Source organism: Glycine soja, chromosome 7 (genome assembly GCF_004193775.1).
Source record: "Glycine soja cultivar W05 chromosome 7, ASM419377v2, whole genome shotgun sequence".
NCBI classification, from domain to species: Eukaryota; Viridiplantae; Streptophyta; class Magnoliopsida; order Fabales; family Fabaceae; genus Glycine; species Glycine soja.
The window spans coordinates 14,989,175-15,015,580 of record NC_041008.1 but is presented as its reverse complement, the minus strand read 5'-3'; the positions used below and the strand labels follow the sequence as shown (position 1 = coordinate 15,015,580).

General features: G+C 37.0%; 1 protein-coding gene across 3 annotated transcripts in view; it reads left to right on the top strand.

Annotated features, from left to right (window-relative positions):
* The first annotated feature begins 6,700 nt into the window (after nt 1-6,700).
* Nucleotides 6,701-26,406, top strand: part of LOC114418870 (DNA-directed RNA polymerase III subunit 2-like) — a 45,381-nt gene continuing 25,675 nt past the window's right edge. For 2 of the 3 annotated variants that reach the window (XM_028384409.1, XM_028384410.1), the window contains exons 1-14: nt 6,702-6,926; nt 7,245-7,368; nt 7,482-7,603; nt 7,872-7,964; nt 8,208-8,280; nt 8,355-8,445; nt 8,588-8,640; nt 8,966-9,030; nt 10,314-10,419; nt 10,521-10,631; nt 10,826-10,885; nt 14,924-14,962; nt 15,086-15,136; nt 26,068-26,166. In XM_028384409.1, the coding sequence (XP_028240210.1) occupies nt 6,886-6,926; nt 7,245-7,368; nt 7,482-7,603; nt 7,872-7,964; nt 8,208-8,280; nt 8,355-8,445; nt 8,588-8,640; nt 8,966-9,030; nt 10,314-10,419; nt 10,521-10,631; nt 10,826-10,885; nt 14,924-14,962; nt 15,086-15,136; nt 26,068-26,166 (1,128 nt within the window). In that variant the 5' untranslated portion in view covers nt 6,702-6,885. Of the gene's footprint in view, nt 6,927-7,244; nt 7,369-7,481; nt 7,604-7,871; nt 7,965-8,207; nt 8,281-8,354; nt 8,446-8,587; nt 8,641-8,965; nt 9,031-10,313; nt 10,420-10,520; nt 10,632-10,825; nt 10,886-14,923; nt 14,963-15,085; nt 15,137-26,067; nt 26,167-26,406 lie in introns of all 3 variants that reach the window. The other variant, XM_028384411.1, reaches the window with a different exon arrangement.

Sequence of the window (26,406 nt, the reverse complement as noted above, 5' to 3'; positions counted from 1 at the left end):
TCAAAATATAAATATATATTATATAAAAATAGGCATATAATTCATTAAAAATTACATATTTTTTTACATTAAATAAATAATATAATTTTAATAAATCTCAAAATTATATATCTTATTTTTTTATTCAACTTACTCTTATGTTATTATCTATCATTCAATTTATTTAAAAAATAATTACATAACATAAGTATCTATACATAAGATAATCATGATAACGTGACAAGTCATTGATAAGTTTTACTCTTTTTATCATCATCCATGTAGAAGACAAGATAGGTTCTTACTTAAAAAGGTAGATTTGGTTTTTAAATCCTTCTTCATCTCACTTGGATTTTACATATTTGTGTGAACCTATGAGAAATCTGTCACATCTTTTTATTATTTTATTTTATCTCTCGAAAAAAATGTTTTAGTTTGGTCATTATTGTCTATCATCAACAAAATATTATTTCATATAAAATATTCCATATATTTTTGTTCTTTATTAATATGATAATATTTAGTTTTATTTATTTATAATTTAAATTTTTGTTCATGTTTCTTATTTTGTTAAAAAAATATATTTTAAGTCTATTGTCATAGATCAATTATATGTCGATATGATATGATGAACTAAAAATTCATTCAATATGAACTTATGAAGGTAATACATAAAAAAAAGAAACTAATAACCAACATAGTAATACTTTTAAATCACATGACATATCTTAATCCGAGCAAAAAGAGACATGAAATAAAATAATAATTTTAATTTAATTATAAAAATAACAAATAATATAAAAATATTATATGACGGTATATTTTTAAAAACATTTTGGATCCCTTTTAGCTATGGGCCTTGTGCTATCATACCTTTGGATAGGCTAGGGGGTCGACCTTGTCTAGTGGCGGGGTTGAGTAGTATATATGAGGTCTTAGGTTTCATCTCCATTGCCACCAAGCTAATCCTATTGTGAATTTATCTAACATGTGTATATGATATAACTTTATATAATTTTTTTAATATGAAAGAAACCTTTAAATGAACTTACAAGCCAAATTAAACTTTAAAATAGGATAAATTAAGAATAGTGTTGTCAAAATCAGACCGAACCAATTGATGAGATTGGTTTGACTAGGAATTGATACACTAATTAGAGTGCATCGTTTTGATCTGGTGTGATTCGGTTGGTTTTGTCAAAAAAAAAAACAGGGGATTTTCTTCCTATATCAGAAGAATTTCTTCTACACCCAACACTTTTATTAAAATTCCAAAAATAACCCTATTAACTTCTTCTTCTTCTTCTTGTGTTCGTTCATTCTTTTTTTCATACACCACTCATTTTCGTGAGTCGTGGCCGAACTCCTCCTTTGTTGTTGTGGCTGGTTTGGCTGAGGTGCATTGTTGCAGTTGTTCATTGGTAGTTCATGGTTGTCATCATTGTTGGTGTTGCAATGTAACGATAAAGGTTAGTTTTTTATACTTTGGATCGGTGCTAATAAAGACATGCATTGGCAATCTGTAAAAATCATACGGATTGACAATCCGTAAGAACCATACAGATTGACAATTCATAAGGTTCATATAAATTATCAATCTTAGACATATATGCACCTGCGTGGTAGCATAGACAAATATGAGGAGTTAAATCGGTTGCTACTTGTTGATGGATTATCCATGGTATCTAAGTTTTGTGTTAAGTATTAATTGATAAAAATTTTGTAAATAATACTACTTGAAATTGTCACATGCATGTTACCATGGATAAGTGAATGAATATAACCAACATGGATTATGTGATTGCATCAAGGTATAACATCATCCTTGTTTCTCTTTCTCTCCAACAAAGCATGACATTTTTTTCTCTTAGAAGTCAACCACTGAGAGATAGTTGTGTACATCACATTATATGTATTGTTCATATGTATGACAATCATTTTGTTCAGATATAACAATGATCATGTTCTTTGTTGTTTTTTATTATAACATGTGTTATGACCATTTCTATGTGTATTTGTCTATGTAACATGTATTTCTAAGGGATGGTTGTCCCTTGCTGCCAACAACTTTGTTATGGTCAACACATTGTTTTTATCATGCAAAACAATGGTCTACTCCTTATATTAGTAGAATGCACCAGTATACCAACTTGACGAGATTGACCACACAATATGTTGATTTAGGAGAAGATTGAACCTTTTGTTATTGTTTGGACAATGTTTTTAATTTACATATTTGTGACAACAAGGATAATGCATGTAATGTTGTAATTAATGTGTCTTTGAATGGACATTTATATGATTATTTTTTGTTTAGGGTTTACTTATGTTAGGGTTAAGGTTTAGCTCTTATAAGTGTTAAGTTCTTAGCTATTTTAGGCTTAATAAAGGTTGATATAATAAGGGTTTAGGGTTTACATATATTAGAGGATAGGGTCTAGTAGGGTTTAGTGTTTAGTTATTATAGGGTTAAGGGTTTACTCATGTCAGGGTTCATGTTTAGTGTTTAGGGTTAGTTTGTAAAGTGTTAATGGTTTAGGTAATTTAGGGTTAAAAGGTTGATATATTAAGGGTTTAGGGTTAACATATATTATGGGTTAGGCCGAAGAACATAACAGACAGAGACTACATAAACACAAATTAAAGCCATTGTCATAATATACATAGTTAGTCAAGTAATAAAAATATTAAACATTGCTCAGTCATATTGCATACAAATAACCCTAAATTATCCTCATGTGTCTTGTGTATCCCTCTTTCATCTTGACCACACATAAACATTTTGTTGCTCAATGACATCCTTGGCTAATCTTAGGTAGTGCTTAGTCAGAGTTTTAGCTTCAATTTCAACAGTGACCATCCTCATGTTGATCATGTATTCCAAACTTTCTATTATCTTTTGGCAAGTGTCCTATACGACATTGACAACAAAGTATAAAATAATTGTTAGAAACATGACACAAAAAATCACTAATAGTTAATTGCAAAAATATATTATACTGTTGCATGTTGAGGCATGTCTACATCGGCAGTTGTAGTACAGGTTGTTGTGGCATAGTTATTGTGTGGATGGGCTCCTGAGGAGAATCTGGTACAATAAATGTATCATCATGCATCACTGATGGATGTCTATGAGGGTCCCCAAGCTGTGTCAGACTCATGAAGGGGTGAGATATCTTATAGAACTATTCCATGTAGTCAGGTGCACACTGACTAGGAGTACCACAAATCTATCCATCTGGTGCAAGATAGTATGAAAATTGAAGTCATCTATCATCAATCTCCTCTATGGATAAGGATGGAGCAATAGGGAGTGGAAGAATGTTCTGAACATAACCAAATTGTCGCACTACCCTCTTTGGTTGGTGTCTAACTATATATGATCCCCATCTGATATGTCCAAAATATAATGAAATGAGCTCAAATTCTCTGAATGGTCAATGCTCATAATGAGAATCCTTAAATTGCCCAAATACAGGGACCTATGACCAGGAGTAGGACCAAGCAGTCAGTGGATACCCTCCAAAAAATGGTATCAGACATACTTAGTAAGGCCTAAGTGGAGAAGGATGAAGGCTCAGAGACAGAAACACTACCAAGAATTTTAATTGTCGTTGAAGGCACACACTAATTTGAAAGCCTATGCCAAATATGTTTCTTTTTATTTTTATTTTTTGTTGTCATTTTGGCCCAAATTGATTTAAAGGCCCATGCCATTTCTTTTCTAATTTTCATTTTTTATTTTAAATTAAATAAAATTGGTGTCTTTCCAGCTGCACCTCAGATATACTATATGTATTGAACTCATTTTCAATAAAGGGACTTTTGGCATTTGATAAATTTTTGTGAGAACTTCTCTCTGGGTTCCTCGCTGAACCAATCTTGGACTTATCAAGGTAATCCTTGTGGCGTTTACCCTGACTTATCTTCCCTCTCTGGAAGTGGCGTCATCCAAAACTCTGTAACTTGTATCAAGCGATTCACTCCTAGTAAGGATCACATTAGCTCATCATAAGGTATCCAACACACAACATCTGATGTCAATTTATCCAAGCGCTTACGATATGTCATCATTGGTAGTGCCCTCCTAAACTTCTAGCGACAAACACATGGTTTTCTCTCATGGTAATCCTCATCAACAATAATGGAAGCAATTATAGGGAAATGATCATAGATCCAACGCTGCACATATTAAAAAATACAAAAAAAATTATATTACTCAATAGTACATGTAAAATATCAAATTAATAATTAGAGGTAAAATAATTATAATTACATGTAATAGAGTGATGTATCTTGCAAGATGTTTTGTCGTATGCTTAGACGTAACATTCAGATTGTCATACATATGGACCAGTGCAACTGCTTCCCATGAATAGCCTCCAGATTGACTGAGGTCATGAAATGCGTCCAAGAATACGACACTAATGTGTGTGACACTCTTGTTAGCAAAAAGTGTGCAACCTACTAGATGCAATAAATATGCTTGAGCTACTAGGGTCCACTGTCTTGCATTATATTTGCTACGATAAATGTCTCGTAGCCAAGCTAGGCATACATATGCTCCTCTGCATTGCTCAGTCTCATCTTTTGCTTCTTGCGTACTGACTTCAAGCAACTCAACTAACAAGTCCATCGCTTCATCTACATCAATAAAACGAAGGTTGGAAGACACCTGTAATGGATAGATGCAATAAGGATGCCACATCATCAAGGGTTATAGTCAACTCTCCTATCGGTAGATGGAAACTACTAGTTTCCTTGTGTTACCTCTCTGCAAAAGCAGATAAAAGTCCCCTATCACGAATCTCCAACGAACATATAATCAAAGAACGTAATCCTATAGCAGTCACTATGCCTTCAATCTTAAGTGCAGACCTTTCAAATTTCTATACCTTTCTCCCATGAGAGGCCAACTTCAACTCAGTACATTCTTGAAAAAAAATTAAAATTGATTAGTTCAAGTAAAATGATAAATAGTTATTCAATTATTATATAATCGAACAAATAACTACCTCTCATGCCCAAACTTTGGCTGCCACATGATCAACATATGACGTTAACACTGATGTATCATGAGATTCGTCTGGAAAACCCTTTGTATCAACACCGACATGATCTGTAACTAGCTCTTGAGGCTGCTCATGAACCTCGTCAGCAACATGATCCACATGGTTAACATCCTCAGCAACAGTTGCAGTTGTCCATTGTCTACATGTAGATGTTGTTAGCCTTCGACACTGAGGGGCTTCTTCCGCATCACCACTAACTTGTTTCCCTAAGGCTCTTCCTAAAACTTTACCTAAAGTCCGACGCAATCCTCTGATTCTAATCATAATCTACAAATTTAAACAGTAATAACAATTAATGTCATCTTTCAAACAATATTTTAGATTCATATTTCATAACAAAATTTTTGTCATTCTATTAATAAAAAACTAATTAACAATTTCACTAATAAATCTTCTAAAACCCTATTGTATTATTAAATATGGTAGATTTTAAGAAAGGTAATAAAAAAAATTTAAATTAACATTAAATGATTAATCTAACAAACTAAAATATATCATCAAAATAAAACTACAATTTAATTTAAAATATTTTATAAATTACTATTTAATAATTCATAAATATATATTTAATTATTTATAAATAACTATTTTAATACTTTTATATATTCTTAAATCAATGTAGAAATTAATTTTTAAAATTTTTATACTTCACATCACTAATTCTAACAAACTAAAATATATAATCAAAATCAAACTATAATTTTATTTTTTATTTCTAATAAATGACTACTTCATTATTTTATAAATAACTATTTTAATACTTTTAAATATTTATAAATAAATGAAGAAATTCATTTATTTTTATTTTTTGTACTTCCAAACACTACTTATATAAATATTTAATAGCATTAATGTAATAATATTTATACAAGTATATTAATAAATAACATTTCTCATATACAATATTACCTTTTCTTGTTCAACTAAATTCTGAAATATATACATTATAGAAATTTGAAATTTTTGTTATTTAATTTTTTTATAAATAAATATTTAAAATATAAAATTGAATTAAAATAATTATTTTTAAAATAATTAAATAAAAGACTTTATACATTAATTTTTAAATAATAAAATATGTAAATAAATTATTTATTAAATAAAAGAATTATTAAAAAATGACTTAAACAAACAAATATAGTTAAATAAATAAATAAATATTTAATATAAACAACAATAGTTATTTACAAAATAATTAAATAACAACAAAAATTTAAAATTAATTTTTAAATAAACAAATTAGTAATTTATTAAATAATAAAATAAATAAAATTACAGATTCCATATAAAGTATGATTCATACGGATCACCCAATCCTTATCGTCATGTAGATTCCATACCGTATTAAAAATTAAACTTTATAGGGAAAGAGGAGTATTCATAGTTATGATGACGACTATGACAAGAGAAGACACCATCAACAACAATGATGAAGATGAATGGAGGAATAAAAGAGGGGAGACTCTTGGCGCCGTAACATAGGAAACACATGGGAGGGGATAGTGGATTTCAATTTTAAGTGAAAAATAATTTTGTTAATTCACTTTAATTGATCGGTTTTGGTGACCCAGGCCCGTTTGAGAAGTTTTTGTAAGCAAAATTTTAAAAACGAAGAAAAGAAATTTAAAGAAAACGGTGCGTTTTTGTGTTCCTATTGGTTTCTTTCTTCCTCTACACTTCACCAAAAAAACGGCGCCCTTCTCCTTGAAGCATCAAGAAGCAGAGCAGAAACAGAGCACGCTCACATTCTCACTCACCGCCAAGTGCAAACCCTACTCCTCCTGTTACGAATTTTTTTAACAATAACCCTTCAACTAACTGACCCATTCCCATAATGGGTCTCAAGCACGATCCTTTGCAAAACCCCCCCAATCAGTGAGTACTTCTTTTGAGTTCTTTCTTCTTTTCTTTCTCTATTCCTCACCTCACATATTCCTTTCTTTCACACATCCGTTGGAAAATGAAAATTGCGTTGTTCTGTTATTTCAACTCTTTTTTATGTTTCTGCCCAAAACTATATGAAGGGTTGAGTTTTATTTTTGAGAAAAAAATAGTGTATGCACTATATTTTAAACTGTCATCCAATCACAATTTTTGAAGTTTTTAAACTTGTATAATTTTAAACTCTTTTTTTTTTTTTTGTTTAATCTTTCCCCATTTTGTATGTGCTAATGCTGGTTTTTGTGAAATAAGATTCAATGGGGGCAACAAGTTACCTGGTGACCATTGTGGTGATTCTGGTTTTGACCAAAGGGTCCTAACTGCTCCCATAAAATCTGCTGTTGACAAGTTCCAGCTTCTTCCCGAGTTCCTCAAGGTAACTAACTTGTTGTGTAGTATGAATTGCAATTACGTGATGGTTTGTGAGATAATAATATAGCCAAGAGTGATTGATTTTCGATAATTTGTTGGCATTTTGGAATTTGGTAGGTTAGGGGATTGGTGAAGCAACATTTGGATTCCTTTAACTATTTTGTGAGGACAGATATAAAGAAAATTGTTCGTGCTAACGATCTTATCGTGGCGAGTAGGTACCCGCACATATATCTAAGGTACAGATGGTGATTTACTTATACCTTGTCCCTTTGATTTGGGTATTCTGTAATATGCTACGAATTAAAGTATTCTAAATTGGGGTGGGGGGGGGGGGGGGGGAATTGAGGAATGGAGTCAACTTTTAAGCTTACGGATGACACCTCTGGTTGTCTTAATTCTTGTTAATCATGGTGGTTAATTTGAAACTTATATTCTATTTCTTTGGTCTTTCAAAGCTTCAGCTGCTTTTGGTTGTTTTACTGATGAGTGGATATACAATGGCAGGTTTTTAAATGTCGGAATTGGTAAACCATCAATAATGATTGATGAGGTTACTGAGGACCTTACTCCACAAACGTGCCGCTTGAGTGACCTGACGTGAGATTCATTACTCTCAAAAACATGATCTAATGTTTTAATTGGATATTGCTCAGCTATTGATAGAATTTTAATCATTATGCAAATATATTCTCTTAAATCACTTGTTAAGTTCAATGAAATTGCAGGCTTTTAGTGTATTTAATGGTTGAAAGTTATAGTTAGACCAAATGTCACACATTTTTTTTTTGTTGTGGGAACTTCTTACAGACTATGCTTCCTTTTTATTTGTCTAATAAAAAGGTATGCGGCTCCAATATGTGCTGATGTTGAGTACACGCTAGGAAGTCACGATAAACCAGACATCAAGAGAAAGGTATTTGAACACTACTGTAATCTGAATTTGACAAAGATCTGTATTATTAACTTTGGCTTTGTTTTTCTTCACAGCTCAAAGTTGAAATTGGAAGAATGCCTATTATGTTGCGGAGTTGTTGTTGTGTCTTGCATGGGAGAGATGAAGCTGAACTTGCTAAACTTGGTTTGAATGAATTTGAAATACATATGGTTTTATATATATATATATATATATATATATATATATATATATATATATATATTATTTTTCTCATTATTCTGGTTTTTTTTTTATATAAAAAATCTTACCTGCTTTTTCTCATTAGGTGAGTGCCCCCTTGATCCCGGAGGATATTTTGTAATCAAAGGGACTGAGAAGGTGATATTCTGACTTTATTATCTTGTTTCTCCAAGTTAGAGACCTTGCCTGTCATTTAATCTGTGAACAGCTGACATTGGCAAAAACGTTAAATTGAGAGTTAATTGTTGAGTCATTAAAGAGAAAGTGTGATAAATAAAATGAAGCTTGATATAGTTATTAGTTACATAGATAAATGAATAAGCATTTTAAATTGACATATCAAACTTGTTCAGTTGTTTTAATTCTGGATCCATGACAGTAACTTTCATTTTTTTAATATAATATTATCAATACACTTTTCCTTTTATCCTTTTCAAATTATGATTTTACCAATCAATTTCAGGTGATTTTGATACAAGAACAACTGTCAAAGAATAGAATAATTATAGACACTGACAAGAAAGGAAAGTAAGTAATCATTATTGATACAATAGTGCCTTATTATTTGCCTTTTCATATAAATACAAGCATGTGCACATGTCATGCATTTTGACTATCTCCCTCCTCATTTTTATCCTACTTGGTACCTATTTTACAAATGCTCTTAGTTGATATGTTTAAGGTAATTTAGTGTTGCCAAAGTGATAATGAGGTTTGGTGAATGTTGTTTAACTATCATTAGCCTCCTAAAGTTAGACACTTCTGTATGCAGATAATTTGGATTTTAATTCAGTTAGTTGTAATCCCTCTAATCAAAGGATATGACTGTATTTGTTGATGTATAAAAATATACATCTACTAAGACCCATCTTTCAAGCAATTTAGCTGTAAACAGTTTCCATGTTATTTTCATGTAGGTTCGTTCCTCTGGTATTCTCCCCTTCCTTTTAACTGAGTTCAGTTCGATAGGTTCTGGGAGAACATCCAGCTGCCAGTTAGAAAATAATGAAATATAGAATGGGTTAACTTTAATCTCTTATTCAAAATCTTAGATTATGTCTCTGATTTTATTCAAGATCCGAGACTATGTTGTTAGTATTTCTATTTTGATGAAAACAGGTCACTAATATTAATTCTATTAAGCATCATTGTCCATATAAAAGACAGTCCTTAGAGGGAGCTTCAGATTCCAAAGGGGTTTTTCAAGAAGTGAAGTAGCTCTCTTTAAGCAAGGTGTGAGGAATTATAAAAATGATTTTTGCATGAAAACCCTCTACTGGTTCGTAAGTGTGAATATGATTAATCATATTGTGTGCTTTATATACATGAATCAAATGAAAGTATGAAGCTTTTCTTTACAAAAATATTATAGTAAAAGCATCGAGTTTCTTCATGGAGATCTCTTTTGGGCTAATGTTCTCTTCCTGTATTTTTTCTTCTTGGTCGATTGCTTGTAACTTCTTTTTTGTGCTCTGTGATCCATCCTATCTCTACGAATTCTCTCCTTTTATCACCAAAATAGAGGCATAGGTTTGACAAGGCTTCTGGAAACTTGTTCATGTGCTCTGTTAATTGCATTTTATGGGAGTCATAAACAATTTATATTCTTGTTTCTAGATAGAAACTGGTTTTTTTTCATGGGGTCAGGTCATAAGGCTTGGTTGTTTTTGGAGGTTATCTTATTCTTCTCTTAGCTGTATATTATTCATTACTTCTGATTTGGTAGTACATTCATGCCCTCTATATAAATTATCAATGAATTTGTTTTTTGTTGTTTTAAAGTAAATTTTGGTTCATATTTTGGCTTTCAGCATTACTGCATCTGTTACAAGCAGCACGGAGAAAATAAAAACAAAAACTGTTGTTGTGATGGAAAAAGAGAAGCTCTGGTTGCAATTGAATAAATTTCCAAAGAAGGTTTTCTTTTTTGTACATTTTAAAGATTACTTATTTACCTTTATTTGGCTCTCTCTTTCCATTAAAATTAGCTCTCTCTTTCCATTAAAATTATTTTATAGGTTCCTCTTATGGTAGTTATGAAAGCTATGGGGATGGAGAGTGATCAAGAAGTTACACAGATGGTTGGAAGAGATCCTCGTTATAGTTTTCTACTGTTGCCCTCTATTGAGGTAATTAATGTCCATACTTGTTATGTCAAATTCTATGATGCTTCTATCCACAATAAATTATAAGAGATTGGAGAAACAAGGGACTTGTACAATACTTTACATGCTTCTCTGTTCATTCTTAGCTTATGCACAATAAATTATGTTGTTATTTATGCTATCAATGAATTGTGAAATATCTTTTGCCCCATAATCAGGAATGTACAAAATGTAAGGTATATACACGAGAGCAAGCATTGGAGTACCTTGATAAGCTGGTGAGTTGGACAAATGTATCATTTGAGTTTTATTCTACATCACAATGTCTGTGTCTTTTGTATTATATTTTATTTGAACTAAGAATAGACATAAATTCCTTAAATATCCAGTTTTCATACACCCCTTTACCCTTTTTGTGATGGTTCCCTGATCTGAATGCATATTTGTGGAGTTGATCTTCCTTAAGTAAATATGTAGATATTCTTCCTCTATTTTTCGTTATACCAGTTTTGTTCTGTGCTGTCTTGGAAATTAATAGTGTGAGGGAGCATCTTGCTGTAATACTTAATCTTTATTAGATGTTAATTTTACTGTTAGAGATTGCTTTTCCATTGGACGAAATATTTATTTTCTGTAGTCTCCTTTTGCTTGGACAATTTCTTTTAAACTTTTAATACATCATTTGATTGTTAAAAAGATATTGCAGCCAGATATCTGTCCACACTAGCCAAACGTGCTGTTTTTTATACTTTGCTTTTTAACCTTATTTTTAAATGCTTATTTTATCTATGAAATTGCTAGAGGGAACTCCAAACTACCAAATAGAGGTATCTGTTGCAATTTATTTTGTGTAATTCTAAGTTCTTTTTAAGAGGAAGGGAAAACGAGAGACATGAGGAAATCCCTGTGTTAGAACTACACAATGAAGGATGTATCATATAAACTTATTATAGAAAATAAAAAACACAAGTATCCTAATTATCATAGTCACATGATTTGGTTTGCCTATTTACAACATTTACATTTTTCCAAGAGTTTTTTTTTTTTTTTTTTGATCAGCAAAAATAATATATTTATAAAAGTACCAGAGGTACTGAAAAAATACAGAGAGAGTTCCATGCTCATGGTTCCAATAAAAACTACACCAGTTTGAAGAGGAACCATAGAATGGCTACAAAAATTAAACTAAAGATCTGCTGCAGCTCCTACTGGGAGCCACTGAGGCCTAGCCCAAAAAACCTTCTCTAATGTGAGATGACCAAAAATTAAAAGGGAGCTTAAAATCCTTATCCAAATTTGAGAGCCAAGACCACACTAAAAAAACTGCATCATCAACAAGCTTGCTGCCATTAAAGGAATCATTGGAGAAAAGAATTCTGTTTCTCATCTTCCATATAGACCAAACAACAGCCATCCACCAAGTTTGCCACCTTCCTCTTCTAAGCCCTTCCACTTGCACAAAAGGGTGCTGAAGAAAATGCTGGATTGGATTAGAGGGGAACACCCAAGAAATATTCAGCCAAGACAAAGTCTCCCACCATACAGGCCAAATCTTTGAGCAGAGGAAAAATAGGTGGGAAACCTCCTCCTCCATTCCTCCACAGAAAGGACATGAAGCATCCACAATCTGCACTTGCCTTCTCTGCAGATTGCTTTTTGTTGGCAACCTGTCTTGAAATAATTTCCAAGCAAAAATAGCTATTTTACTTGGGATCTTCAATTTCCATAATTCCACATAGACTTGTTCCTTAGTCACGGCTGAACCCCCTTCCCTTAACAAGTGATAAGCAGACTGGACTGAATAGATACCTGAAGGATGCCCAGTCCAAGCCCAACCATCTTCTCCATGCTGCTGGATGATCTTTCCTTCTACCTCTCCAAGAAAGTTGACAGCCAAAGGAACTTCATTATCAAACAAATTTCTCCTCCAAGTAAAATGCCACTCCCACCCATGCTCTTTGTGTTGACCCATCTGACTTATAGTGTTATGTTTCTGCAGAGAAATGAGGTAAAGCCTGGGGTACTTCTCTGCCAAGGATACATCCTGGTTGATCCATCTATCCTCCCAAAAATTAATACTATGACCAGCACCAACCTTCCGACTGAAACCTTCTTGAAAGCTCCTTCCTTGGTGAGTTTGACTAACCACCCTTTTTATGTCCCTCCACCAAATTGACTGGCTAGCAGCCCTATCCCCTTCCTCCAATCCCCTCCACCCCCCATATTTAGATTCCACTACTTTAATCCAAAGCTCCTGATGATGATTTAAGAGATGCCACTTCCATTTGCCTAACAAGGCAATATTAAAAGTTTTGACATCCTTAATACCAAGCCCACCTCTTTCCTTGGGTAAGCAAACTTTTTCCCATCTTATCCAAGCAATCTTCTTTTGATCAAGGCCACCTCCCCAAAGGAATCTCCGCTGGATCTTGACTAATTTGGCAACCACTGCTTGAGGTATCCTGAAAAAAGACAAGAAATATATAGGAATTGATGTTAGCACAGATTGAATCAAAGTCACTCTCCCCCCGAATGTGATATGCCTTTGCTTCCATCTTGAGAGTTTTCTCTCACATTTGTGAAGGATAGAATCCCACATCCTACCCCGCCTCGGATTAGCCCCAATGGGAATGCCCAGGTAAACAAAAGGAAAAGCCATCAAACTACAATTCAAATACTTGGCCGCAAGATGCCTCCAATGATCTGATACTCCAAAGGCTCCAAAAGAACTCTTAGCAAAATTAATCTTCAATCCTGATACCAACTCAAAAGACCTAAGCATAACCTTAATAGCCTCAACATTCTCCATACAAGCTTCACCAAAAAAGATGGTATCATCCGCATACTGCAATATGCTGATAGGCACCTTGTTAGCGCCCACCAAATAACCTTTGTACATGTTTTCCTCCACAGCCCTCCTCATCAACCCATTCAAACCTTCTGCAACAATATTAAAAAGAAAGGGAGCTAAGGGATCCCCTTGCCTCAGGCCCCTTTGAGGTACAAATTCCGAAGTCGGGCTTCCATTCACCAAAATAGAAATAGAAGCTGATTTAACACATCCTTCAATCCACTTGACCCATTGCGGACTAAAACCAATCCTCTTCAACATATAGAACAGAAAACTCCAAGATACCGAATCATAAGCCTTTTCAAAGTCAACTTTGAACACCAGGCAAGATCGATTGCTTCTCTTAGCTTCATCAATGACCTCATTAGCTGTGATAACACTATGGAGGAGCTGTCTCCCTTCAATGAAGGCAGATTGAGACTCATTAATGATGGAGGGCATCACCTTCTTCAATCTCTTGGCCAACAATTTGGCAACTATCTTATACATGCACCCAATAAGAGATATGGGTCTGTAATCATTTAGGATTTGAGGGTCAGGCACCTTTGGGATTAACGCTAGGAAAGACGCGTTTGAACCCCTAGGGAACACTCCATTTGCATGAAACTCATCCAAGAAGCGAAGCACATCAGGCTTGATTAGCTCCCAGTATTGCTTAATAAAGTTGAAATTAAATCCATCCGGGCCAGGGCTTCTTTGACTCCCACAGTCCCAAATTGCTTCCTTAATTTCCTCCTCCTGAAAGGGTGCCACCAGATTATTGCTTTGGTGCTGACTAATAGTTTGAAAAGGAATACCGTCCGGAGTGGGTCTGCTGAAATCTGATTCTTGAAATCTTTGGAAGAAAAAATTCTTAACTTCCTCCTTCACCTTCTGCGGTTCATCACACCAAGCCCCATCAACTCTGACCCCTTTAATATAGTTATTTCTGCGGTGCGCATTCATCAAGAAGTGAAAGTAACTCTGAGTTAGGGTTTTTTTTCTTCTTGTTTTTGGGGGGTGGATGGGTTCTGGTCTCTTGAATGACCTTTGGTATTTTTTCTTTTTCTATTATGAGGATTCCTGGAGGTTTATCTTTGTGACAGGGGGCTAGTCTCCGTATTTTCTTAAAGAAGTTCAAGATATATGTGGTGTGGGTACCTTCCCAGGGCAGGGATTGTTGGTTCCAACATATTTGTAAGGAAACTGGAGATATCGTTCGAACTAATGTTTTCTGCTTATTTTCTTGTTCTCAAGAATGACTTATTCTATGGATTTCCTTCTTATAGTGAATTGTCTGTTATGAAAAAGTAGTTAAAAGCTGTTAAATACTCTTCAACTCATGCAGATACTTGTTAAGTGATATAATAAAAATGACAATTTACTGACAGTTTCTGATTTTGATTTATACACGTTTTTCAACTTTTCCAATTTTAGATACATACACAAATTTTTTTCTGGTATTTATTAACTGTGTACTCACCAGGTAAAACGTCCCACGTATTCAAATAATGCAGCTGAAAAGGTTTCATTTCTCTATCTCTCTTGCGAGTTTGATTTTTATACATTATCATGCTTTGGATAAAATAATATATTAATCTGTTTTTCTTCTTCTATTTTTTGTTTGTCATTTGAACCTTTTATATAGGAAGGAGCAGCATTTTCTGCCCTAAGAGATGTATTTCTTGCAAATGTTCCTGTAAGATTTCTTATCTTAAGCAACTCTTGAATTTTGTGGGTGAATTTCTTTGGGACAACTTGATTTTATTCTATTTAGTACTTAAGAGAAAGCACCAAATAAATGAGACAAATGATTCTGAATGTGTTGAGTTTACTGAGCACTCAGAAGAATGTCATATTTATACACATCAAGTTTACAAGGCTAACATTTTAAATGCAATTTACAAGATGGATAATGAAGGCTAACTCTATCTCCTAAGGTTTATTGAAACTACTGTAATTCTATACAATGAAGTGAATCAGCATTGATTCTAAAGTGAACACTAATTCTGAATCTACTTCTCCAACACTCCACCCCTGTTCAAGCTGGAGTATAGAGATCAAATGCATCCAGCTGCTTGTTTTTTTTTTTTTTTTTTGAACCGCCAAGAATATTTATATATTAATAGATAGGAGTACCAGGGGTACTACAGGTAACACAGGAGAAATATCTCCTGAAAGGATACAAAATACATAATCCCCTCATGAGGAACCCCACATACCCCTCCCTACAAAGCAAACTTAAACAAAAGCTAAGGACATTGCTGAAGACCATTGGTGAAAAGGAGCACAGAAATCCTTTTCCCACCCCTTGAGCCAAGTCCAAGTGAGGAAAATAGAGTTATCTACCAACTTATAAGTATCAAACGCCAGATTGTGAAACACCAAGTCATTTATGGATTGCCAAATTGACTTGGTAGCAGCCAACCATCAAATCTTCCTTCTTCTATTAATATCCTTTCCTCCAGTTGTAGGTGAGTGCTGAAGAAAATTAACCATGGGACTATTATGGAGAACTGTGTCTTCCTTAACCCAAGTGAAGAATTCCCACCACAGTGGCAGCACTTTGTCGCAAGTGAAGAACAAGTGGGATGCAATTTCAGGTTGAGTTTGACATAGAGGGCATAGGTCATTGTCAAGCTGAATTTGTCTCCTAGAGAGATTATCCTTAGTAGGGAGTTTATCCCAAAGCAGCCTCCAAGCAAAAGACAGAACCTTAGGGGAGACTTTAAGATCCCAAAGCTGATGAAAACCTGAATCTTGATCTTCAAAGAGATGCTCTGCTTTAATAAGGTTATAGGCTGATTTAGTAGAGAAGATGCCATTAGGTTCAGCTCCCCACAGCTAGGTGTCTTTCAGGTTACCACTAATTCTGATAGCTGCAATAGTCTCTAGGAAAGTTGAAGCTACCCCCATCTCACTATCAAATAGATTGCGTCTCCAAGAGAAATTCCATTCCCACCCATGCTCAGAAAAGTACCCCATGTCTTCGACAGAGTGTAGTCTTTGAGAAGAAATTTGGTATAGTTCTGGAAATTGCTCTTTAAAAGGTACCCCACCATCAGCCCAAGGGTCTTCCCAAAAAAGAGCTTGGTCTCCCCTACCCACCTTCCAAGAGAACTGCTTGGAGACATCCTCCATGACCGGATGCTGATTAACAATCCTTAAATCAGACCACCATTGAGAGAAGTATTTCTTTGATGGTCGCTGATCCAAACCTCTCCATCCATTATACTTAGAAAACAGGATCCTACTCCAAAGCTGGTCTGATTGGTGAAACATCAGCCATTTCCATTTAATTAGCAAAGCATTATTAAGTGCCTTAATATCTTTAATTCCCAAGCCTCCCTTAGCTCTAGGAGCACACACTTTACTCCAGGGTATCCATGCTATCTTTTTTCCTTCACAGCTGCCACCCCAAAGAAATTTCCTTTGAATTGCAGTTAACCTATTAAGATTGTGGCTAAGTTGCTGTCAAACAGGCTGAAGAAAGTAATGCCAAGTATCATAGATGAAAGGCAGTCTGCTTTCATACAAGGTAGGCAGCTGCTGCATAGTGTGATTACTGTTAATGAAGTGGTAGAGGAGGCAAAAAGGGGTCGCAAACCATGTTTGGTGTTCAAAGTTGATTTCGAAAGGGCTTATGACTCCGTTTCGTGGGATTACCTACTACATATGCTGCGCAGAATGGGCTTCTGCAGTAAGTGGATCCAATGGATTCATGGCTGTCTCAAGTCTGCTTCTATTTCGGTTTTGGTAAACGGAAGTCCTACCTCTGAATTTTCTCCGCAAAGAGGCCTACGACAAGGCGACCCTCTAGCTCCTTTGCTGTTTAATATCACAGCGGAAGGCCTAACCGGACTCATGAGAGAAGCAGTTAATAAGAATCATTTCTCTGAAGTTCTAGTAGGAAAAGACAGCGTCCCAGTTAGCATTCTTCAATATGCTGATGACACCATCTTTGTTGGCGAGGCAACTATGCAAAATGTTGTCACCATCAAATCCATTCTGAGGGGATTCGAGTTGGCGTCTGGTCTTAAAATCAATTTCGCGAAAAGCTGTTTTGGTGCAGTGGGAAAAACTGAACAATGGACTAGAGAGGCTGCTGAACTGTTGAACTGCAGAATCCTCCCCATGCCTTTCAAATATTTGGGAATCCCCATTGGGGCAAACCCAAGGCGGAGTGAGCTGTGGGATCCGATACTTCGGAAGTGCGAGAGGAAGTTAGCTAGATGGAAACAACGCCATTTATCCTTTGGGGGGAGAGTGACCCTAATTCAGTCTACCCTTTCTTCGATCCCCATTTATTTTCTCTCTTTTTTCAAGTTACCAGCAAAAGTAGCAGATAAACTCATTGGAATCCAGCGCAGGTTTTTATGGGGAGGGGGATCGGAGCAAAAGAAAATAGCTTGGGTTAAGTGGGAAACTGTTTGCCTCTCAAAACAAAATGGGGGCCTGGGCATAAAAGACATAAGAACCTTCAACAAAGCTCTTCTTGGAAAGTGGAGATGGGATTTGTTTCATCAACATAAGGAGCTGTGGGCCAGAATACTTGCTTCTAAATATGGCGGATGGAGATCATTGGTTGATGCTAAAAGAGTCAGCAACGAGTCAGTGTGGTGGCAGGATTTGTTGGCAGTGACCCATGACCAACAATTCAATAATATACTTAACGAGGGAACAATGTGGAGGGTGGGGTGTGGGGACAAAATCCGTTTATGGGAGGATCGCTGGACTGGCAGTGGGCAACCACTAATGCTGAAATATCCCAGGCTATATCAGATATCCAGTCAGCAACAAAAGTTAATTCTGCAAATGGGGACCTTCATACAGTCAGCCTGGGAATGGAATCTTTTGTGGAGAAGGCCCCTATTTGACAACGAGGTAGCATCGGCTGTTGGGTTTTTAGAAGACATATCTCACATCACATTACAGCAACACGAAGCAGATAGTTGGACATGGAAACATGAGTCCAATGGTTATTATTCTTCTAGGAGTGCCTACAGACTGCTACAAGGGATTTCAGATGTGGCAAGCATGGATGATATATTCAAGGACTTATGGAAGCTGAAGATACCGACTAAAGCCACGATCTTTGCGTGGAGGTTAATTCGAGATCGATTGCCGACTAAGTCTAATCTACGGAGAAGGCAAATAGATATAAGTGACAGCCTATGTCCTTTCTGCAGTATTAAGGACGAAACTGCATCTCATCTCTTTTTTGAATGCAGCAAAATACAACATCTGTGGTGGGAATCCCAATCATGGATAGGGACTTCGGGGGCATACCCTATAAATCCTAGGCACCATTTTTTGCAGCACAACATTGGGATGAAAGGTGGGAAGATATACAAGAGGTGGAAGTGCTGGTGGGTTGCTCTAAATTGGTCCATCTGGCAGCAGAGGAATAAGGTTATTTTTATGAACGCCCCATTCAATGGTAGTAAGCTGTTGGAAGATGCACTATTTGTGGCATGGACATGGTTCAGAGCAATGGAGGAAAACTTTACAATACATTTCAACTTTTGGTCAAGCAATCTTCCAGCTGGTTTTCAGTAAACTAGGATGACACCAGCTGTGGTTCTGTAATCGTTGTAGCTTTATAGTAGGCTAGTAATCTCCTATCAGTCTGTACTCAGCCTGATATGAGGATTTACTAGCTTTACTTACATACTCTTGTATCTATAGTACCTCTGGTACTTTTTCATATATCAATATATATTATTTTTGCTGACCAAAAAAAAAACCTATTGATCATTGCTGTAGGGGCCCTGAAAAAAGACAAATAGAACATAGGCAGTGCTGTTAAAACAACATTTATTAGGGTAATTCTGCCAGCCATAGAGATGCTTCTCTGTTTCCATTTACTGAGTCTAGCCTCAAATTTTCTGATAATTGGTTCCCACACCACCACTCTTCTCGGATTGACTCCAATTGGAATCCCTAGATAGCAGAAAGGGAAACTGAGCATAGCACAGTTTAAGAAGGCAGCAGCAGAGATGCACCAGTCCTCAGATTTCCCTATAGCTCCAAATTGACTTTTAGCAAAGTTGATGCGCAGACCAGAAACCATCTCGAAACATCTGAGCATGGTCTTCACAGTTTTGACATTGTCCATAGAGGCTTCTCCAAAAAAAATGGTGTCATCTGCATATTGGAGAATGTTGACAGGCACTTTATTTTCTCCCACCAGAAAGCTTTGGAAGCAGTTTTTGCTAATTGCTTCCCTCATGAGACCTGTCAGCCCTTCAGCAACCACATCAAATAGAAGCGGGGCCAAAGGATCCCCTTGTCTCAAACCTCTTTGAGGCTTAAACTCAGGGGTTGGGCTACCAATCACAAGGATTGACACAGAAGTTGAGGTGATGCATCCCTTAATCCAACTAATCCATTTCTTGTGAAAGCCCATTCTTCTCAACATATAGAAAAGGAAAGGCCATGACACAGAATCATAGGCCTTTTCAAAGTCTACTTTAAAGACCATACAAGGCCTGTTGGACCTCCTTGCCTCCTCCACTACCTCGTTAGCAACCAGAACCCCATGCAGTAGCTGTCTATCTTTTACAAAGGCTGACTGCCTTTCATCAATGAGGTGGGATAAGACCTTTCTCATCCTATTGGCTAGCAGTTTAGCTATGATTTTGTAGACACGACACCTATGAGGGAGATAGGTTTAAAGTCACTAATAGACTGTGGGTCCATTAGCTTAGGGATGAGTGCAATGAAAGAAGAATTACTGCCCTTGGGGAATGAGGCATTCACATAGAATTCTGAAATAAACCTTAAGAAATCAGGTTTTAACACCTTCCAAAAGTGTTTGATAAATCTGAAGTTAAACTCATCTGGACCCGGGCTTTTATCACTTCCACATTCCCACACAGCACATTTAATCTCTTCTTCATTAAAAGGCTGGACCAACATGTCCCTCTGGGTAGGAGACAGAACATTAAAGTGAACTCCATCCAAATTGGGTCTGTTTGGGTGAGGTTCACCGAATCTGTTCTGGAAGTGCTGCAGAACTTCAGCCTTGATCAATTCAGGATTTTCTACCCAAGTACCCTCCAACATCAAGCCCCTCAAGGTGTTTCTCCTCCTGCTGAAGTTGATGATTTTATGGAAATAGGAGCTGTTGTTATCCCCCTCCTTAATCCATTTACTTCTAGATTTCTGCCTGACAAAAGATTCCTGCAAGTTAGCTTTTTCCCATAACTCAGCTTGAATTTTCTTCAGCTGTAGGACTTGCTGGTCAGAAGGTTGATGAGGCAGGGAATTCTCCAGCTCATTCATCTGCTGTTGAAGCTGATTAACCTTAAGACACAAGTCACCTACATTGTCTTTGCTCCAACTCTTCAGCCTTTGTTTGAGAATCTTTAGCTTACATTTTAAAGCAAATCCCCCCCACCCAAGAGGCTGATTCTGAATCCAGCATTCCTTCACCACCTTGTGATAATCCTTGTTATTAAGCCAACCATCAAAAACCTTAAAAGGTTTAGGGCCCCAATCAATACTCTTAGATTTCATGATGATAGGGCAATGATCAGAATAATTCCTTTCGAGGTTATGTTGAGAGCTGTCTGGCCATTTAGAAGTCCAGCCATCAAAGACTACAACTCTGTCCAGTTTGCTTTTGCATGACCCATTAGGCCTAACCCAAGTGAAGGGCTTACCCGCACAAGGAATATCCTCAACCTCCATAGCAACGAGCCAATCATTGAATTCAGATATAATATTAAGCTCTGATGCAATTAAAATCCCCAACTAGACACCAACACAGGTCTTGGGATTGCAACTTCCTACTGTTCAATTCCTGCCATAGCTGCCTTTTACCCGCGATATCACAGGGAGCATAAATATTGACCACAACTATCCTTTGCATATTAGGAAGCCAAACCCCTCCCAGCATAATGAAACCCTTTTCAGAAACTCTAAGGTCAACCTGAAAATTACAATTATTCCAAACACATAGCAGTCCCCCAGTAGCATTCACAGCAGGCTGGCACTCCCAGGCAAGGTCAGAATCACCCCACAAAGCTTGGCAAGATGCCCTATCGAATAGCTCCCTCTTTGTCTCTTGCAGGCAGAGAAGATCAACCTTAAACCTACCCACTAGGTTCCTAATAGAGGCCCATTTGATACCTCTACCCATCCCTCTAATATTATAAGAGAGGATATTCATCAACAGTTTTTCTATTACCCATCTTCATTGCTTCCTCCCTATTGCGGACTTCCATGTTGACAAAGTTTTGGACATGGATAAATTGATCTGTGGCAGCCTCAAGGCCTAGAGTTGTCCCGAGATTCCATTGCTGATGTGCTTCGTCCAACACATCTGAATTACACTGAGTTTTGCTTTATATACCCCTCCCTGGATCAAACTTGCTCTGTTGTGGGCCTTTGTCTTGAGTTGTAAGCATGGTTTCCACTCCACTATCTCCTTTAGATAACTGTGGCTCCTCTTCAACAGGTTCAAGAAGCTGGGCTTTAACTTTGGAAAACTTTTGTCTAACGTATACTTTGGGATGCATATCAGAGTTTACTTTAGCTATATGGACTATGGGTAGAAGTCCAGCCTTTTTGCTCTCAAGTTGCTCCCGAAATGGGCCCAAGCTGCTGGTTGGCCCAATGCAGCTTTGGTTCTGCGGGGGAAGCAAACTTGGAGGAAATTGAGTGTGCCTTATGTCTCCCGAAATTTCCCCATAAGTAACCTGAACCTCTGAACCTCTTGCATCGCGATTCAAATTAGTTCCTACAAAATCGTCTTCATGCTCCCGAGAAGCAGCTTTCTTGTTGACCAATACTACCCCTTTTGTGCAACAACTTCCCTTTGCCTTTTCTTCCCTTCTGGTTATAGGGTCAACCTTTGCTGATTTGGGGCTTTGTGGACTGTTGGGTATATCCTCTGGTCCGTCTATGCATGCATAATCAGGGTGGTTAATACCCAGCGGTGTGAGCTGGGGTGCGGTGACACTGCCGTGACCACTGGTTTTGTCGTCTGACTAGTGGTTCGAGCCTGGGATTGGCTTCCCCGACGTCAACTCCGGCGAAAAGGAGAAGCGCGAGTCACTGTCGTCATCTGCATCATCCTTCGGTTCGCCTTCCTCCGACGTTACCTCCTCCGACCAAGCGTCGGACAACGAGGGTCTTCTCGGGTTCGAACCGCCTTCACCCCCAACTTCCTCCACCATCCACACCTTATGCATGATGCCATCCACACAGACATTAACCTCCTTCCGAATCGCCGGCGGGAGGGGAGTTCGAATCAACAGACGAGCTCTGTCAAGACGTCGGCTCTTCAGTGTCATCATTGGGTTCAATGACGTCGCCGACCATGGAGACAACGGTCTTAAGGTGCTTCAACTCCCACGCCTCTATCGGAAAGCCCCACACTTGGAGCCAAACAGTTCGATTTTTAGTCCGACATCCCGGTCTCCACTTCTCCAGGGAGTAGAAGAGAGTATTTCCGGTGGTGGTCTCCATCGTGATGATCTCCTGCACCTTTTCATCCGACAAAGCTGAACCTACTGGATTATACTCTACTAGGTCAGCTTATAGACTCCTATCAAATTAGAATACATCTGTCTCAGATGGGAGGAACTTTCAGATTATTTGGAGTTTAAAAATTCCCCCAAAGGCTGCCATTTTCACTTGGAGGCTTATTAAGGATAGGCTCCCTACTAGAGTTAATCTTCAAAGAAGAAACGTGGGTCTGCAGGAATCTATTTGCCCTCTTTGCCATGAGGAGCAGGAGGAGGCAGACCATCTTTTCTTTCACTGCACCCAAACTATTGCTCTGTGGTGGGAAACCTTGAGATGGATTCAGGCTATTGGAGCTTTCCCTATTTCTCCAGCAAGTCATTTCAGGTTATTTATTTTGTGATGGTTTTGTTGTAGGGAGAAACCACACTAGGTGTGGGTGGTGGATTGCACTAACTTTTGCTATTTGGAAGCATAGGAACTTACTGATTTTTCAGGGTATTCCTTTTGTATCTTCCAAGGTGATGGATGATGCCTTATTCTTAGCCTGGTCCTGGTACAAAGCTAGGGATAAAGATTTTAATATTCCTTTTAACCATTGGTCTTCCAACCTTATGGAGGCCTTTGGTTAACTTGGGTCTTTAGCTGTTGGTGGGGTTTTGTGATGGGTTTATCCATGTTTTTTGGGAGGCTGGCAGCATAGCTGCTGTTGTATTGTTATTTAGTACTTCTGGTACTAATGTTTCATATTAATAATATTATATATTTTCTGCCTTCCAAAAAAAAAAATATCGTCTCCTAAAAATTTGGTGCATACGTTGTACCCTAACTCCCAAGCTATTCGATCCTCCATTCTCTCCACCGCCATAGCTTTTTTAAGCTTCCCAACCCAAGCTCCGTCGCACCAGTGCCTGCTACCATCTTGTGTTGTTATTGGGATGGTAGGTGTTAGGACCTCGCCTGTCATCTTGTCCCCTTGGAGGTCACCCTTGATCACCACTTCCGCGTAGGACCTCAATGCTGGTCTGCTAGGATCTTTTCGAGGTCTGCTTGATGCCTTACCGGACTCTCAAACGTCAATGGCTTTTTGTTGTAAAGTTGAGGTCCGAGATGACCTTGCGAACCTAGGTAAGTTGACGAACAACTTATGACCTTTGATGAAAATGCTATCCAACTTCACCTCCAATCTTTTAGCGTCTGTGACTCCTTTGAACCTCACAAAGCCGTATCTTCTACCTTCCCTGTTGCAGCATTTAGCAATGTACACCTCTCGCACTTCACCCCATTGTTTGAACGTTTTCCAAAGCATCTCTTCATTAGCTTCATCTGGGAAATGAGTGAAGTAGTAGGATGTTATGTCCTCCTTGTTCCTCCAGTTGATATGGTTCTGTGTAGTCTTGCCCCGTGTCGCATGCTTCAGTGATTGTCTCCCATCTCCAGATATCCTCTTCAGTTTCCTTTTTTCCCTCCTTGTGACCACCTTAGTCCAGTTTCCTTCATCAGCGTGACTATAGTCTCGACCAGTGGCGTGGTATCCACCTCTATCTCCGATACTAGTATCAAATCTACTATACTCCACATGACTCTGTTTATGGAGTTGGTAATCTTTCGCGCGTCCTCCTTCTCTCCCCTTCCTATCCGCCTCTCTCTCCCTCTCCCCCTTTCTTCCTCTCTTCGTCTCCCTCTCACTAGAACTGTGTCTCCCTCTCTCTCTCATCATGAGAAGATTACCGTAGTCTTCCAGCTTGTTGTTGATACAAGATATCCTTGGTCCTTGGAGAACTTTGGTGAACAAATCTGCCAATTGATCATTTGATTTTATAAAGGAGGTACAAATTTCTCCACAAGCAATCTTCTCGTGAATAAAATGACAATCAATTTCTCTATTTTTGGTTCGCTCATTGAAGACTGGGTTGGAAGAAATATGAAGAGTTGCCTGATTATCATAGCTTAGTGTCATAGTTCCAATGTCACAAAACTTAAACTCTTTGATAATTTGTTTCAACCAAATTAGTTCACAAGTAGTTAGAGCAGTTTCTTGATACTCTGCTTAAGCATTTGACCTTGCAACCACATTTTGTTTCTTGCTCTTCCATGAGATAAGATTGCCACCAAATAAAAAGCAATATCTGGAGGCAGATCTCCTTTCACAAGGAGATCCAACCCTTTCTGCATTGATGTAGGCAACAATATTTTTGTGCCCTTTGCCTCTCTATTTTCATACACTAATTCTTTTCCAAGTGCTCCTAGTCCTTTAATAAATCTCAAAATTATGACAACATTGCAGTGATCAATGAGGAGAATTAAGAAATTTTCTCATCACACTTATAGCAAAAGAAATATTTGGTCTGGTAACAGTTACATAATTCAGCTTTTCTTTTCTACCAACCTTCAATATTTGCTTGGGTTTGAGACAAGTTCTCCTTGATTTGGAAAAAAACTTTACATTTGGGTCCTAGGGACTATCCTACTGGTTTACAATGTTGCATGCTAGTTTCTTTAAGAATATCAAGAAGATACTTTCTTTTGAGACATGATGATACCAGATTTTGATCCAGCAACAATCCCAAGAAAGTATCTCAAATCTTGATCGACCCATGTCTTTTGTTTCAAAGTGATGTATGACTTACACGCTCGGCTAAAGGCAGAAACTATTGGCGGTGTGTGAATGAGAGATAGGTAGTGTGATTTCAGGGGATGACCGATAATGAGTGACACCAAAAATGGAGTTTGTCAAACTTAAAAACTCAGATCGGTGATGGACAGTGGCCAGAAAGCCGACTGATGGAAGCCAGATGGTGGCCTGAAAAACTAACTAGCAACTGTGAGTCTGTGACTTAGAGTGGGCTGAACCCAATTTTATACCAACTTAAGAGAAAGTACAAAAGAAATATGACGCAGAAATGATTGTGAATATGCTTGAGCTAATTGATGACTCTGCGGAATGTCATATTTATAAACACTGAGGTCTAATAAATTTTTAATTTAATTTACAATATGAATAATTAAGGTCAACTCTATTTCCTCAATGCACATTGAAACTACTCTACTTCTATTCAACGGGCATTATTCTGAATCTTTTCCAACATCAGTATACATGTAATTTGCCTTAGTTGTGTTTGGTTTGCTCTGAGTTGCTTCTTCTGTTATCAATAGGTGGATCAAGATAATTTTCGGCCAAAATGTATATATGTTGCTGTTATGATGAGACGCATAATGGATGCAATTTTAAATAAAGATGCAATGGATGACAAGGTACTATCTATTTCTCTCTTCCTTTCTTTCTTATTTTTTTTATTAACAAATAATTTATTATTTATATATACAAGAAAAAGATACAAATTCAAGATGATAAGAAAGTCTCAAGAACTAATAAAAAAACTAAGATAAAGAAAAACATGCAACAAAACTCTGTTGATCTAACAAAGACACCCCCTGAAAAGATCATAAGCAGGATCCAATTTTCAATAAAGATGCAATGGATGACAGGGTAGC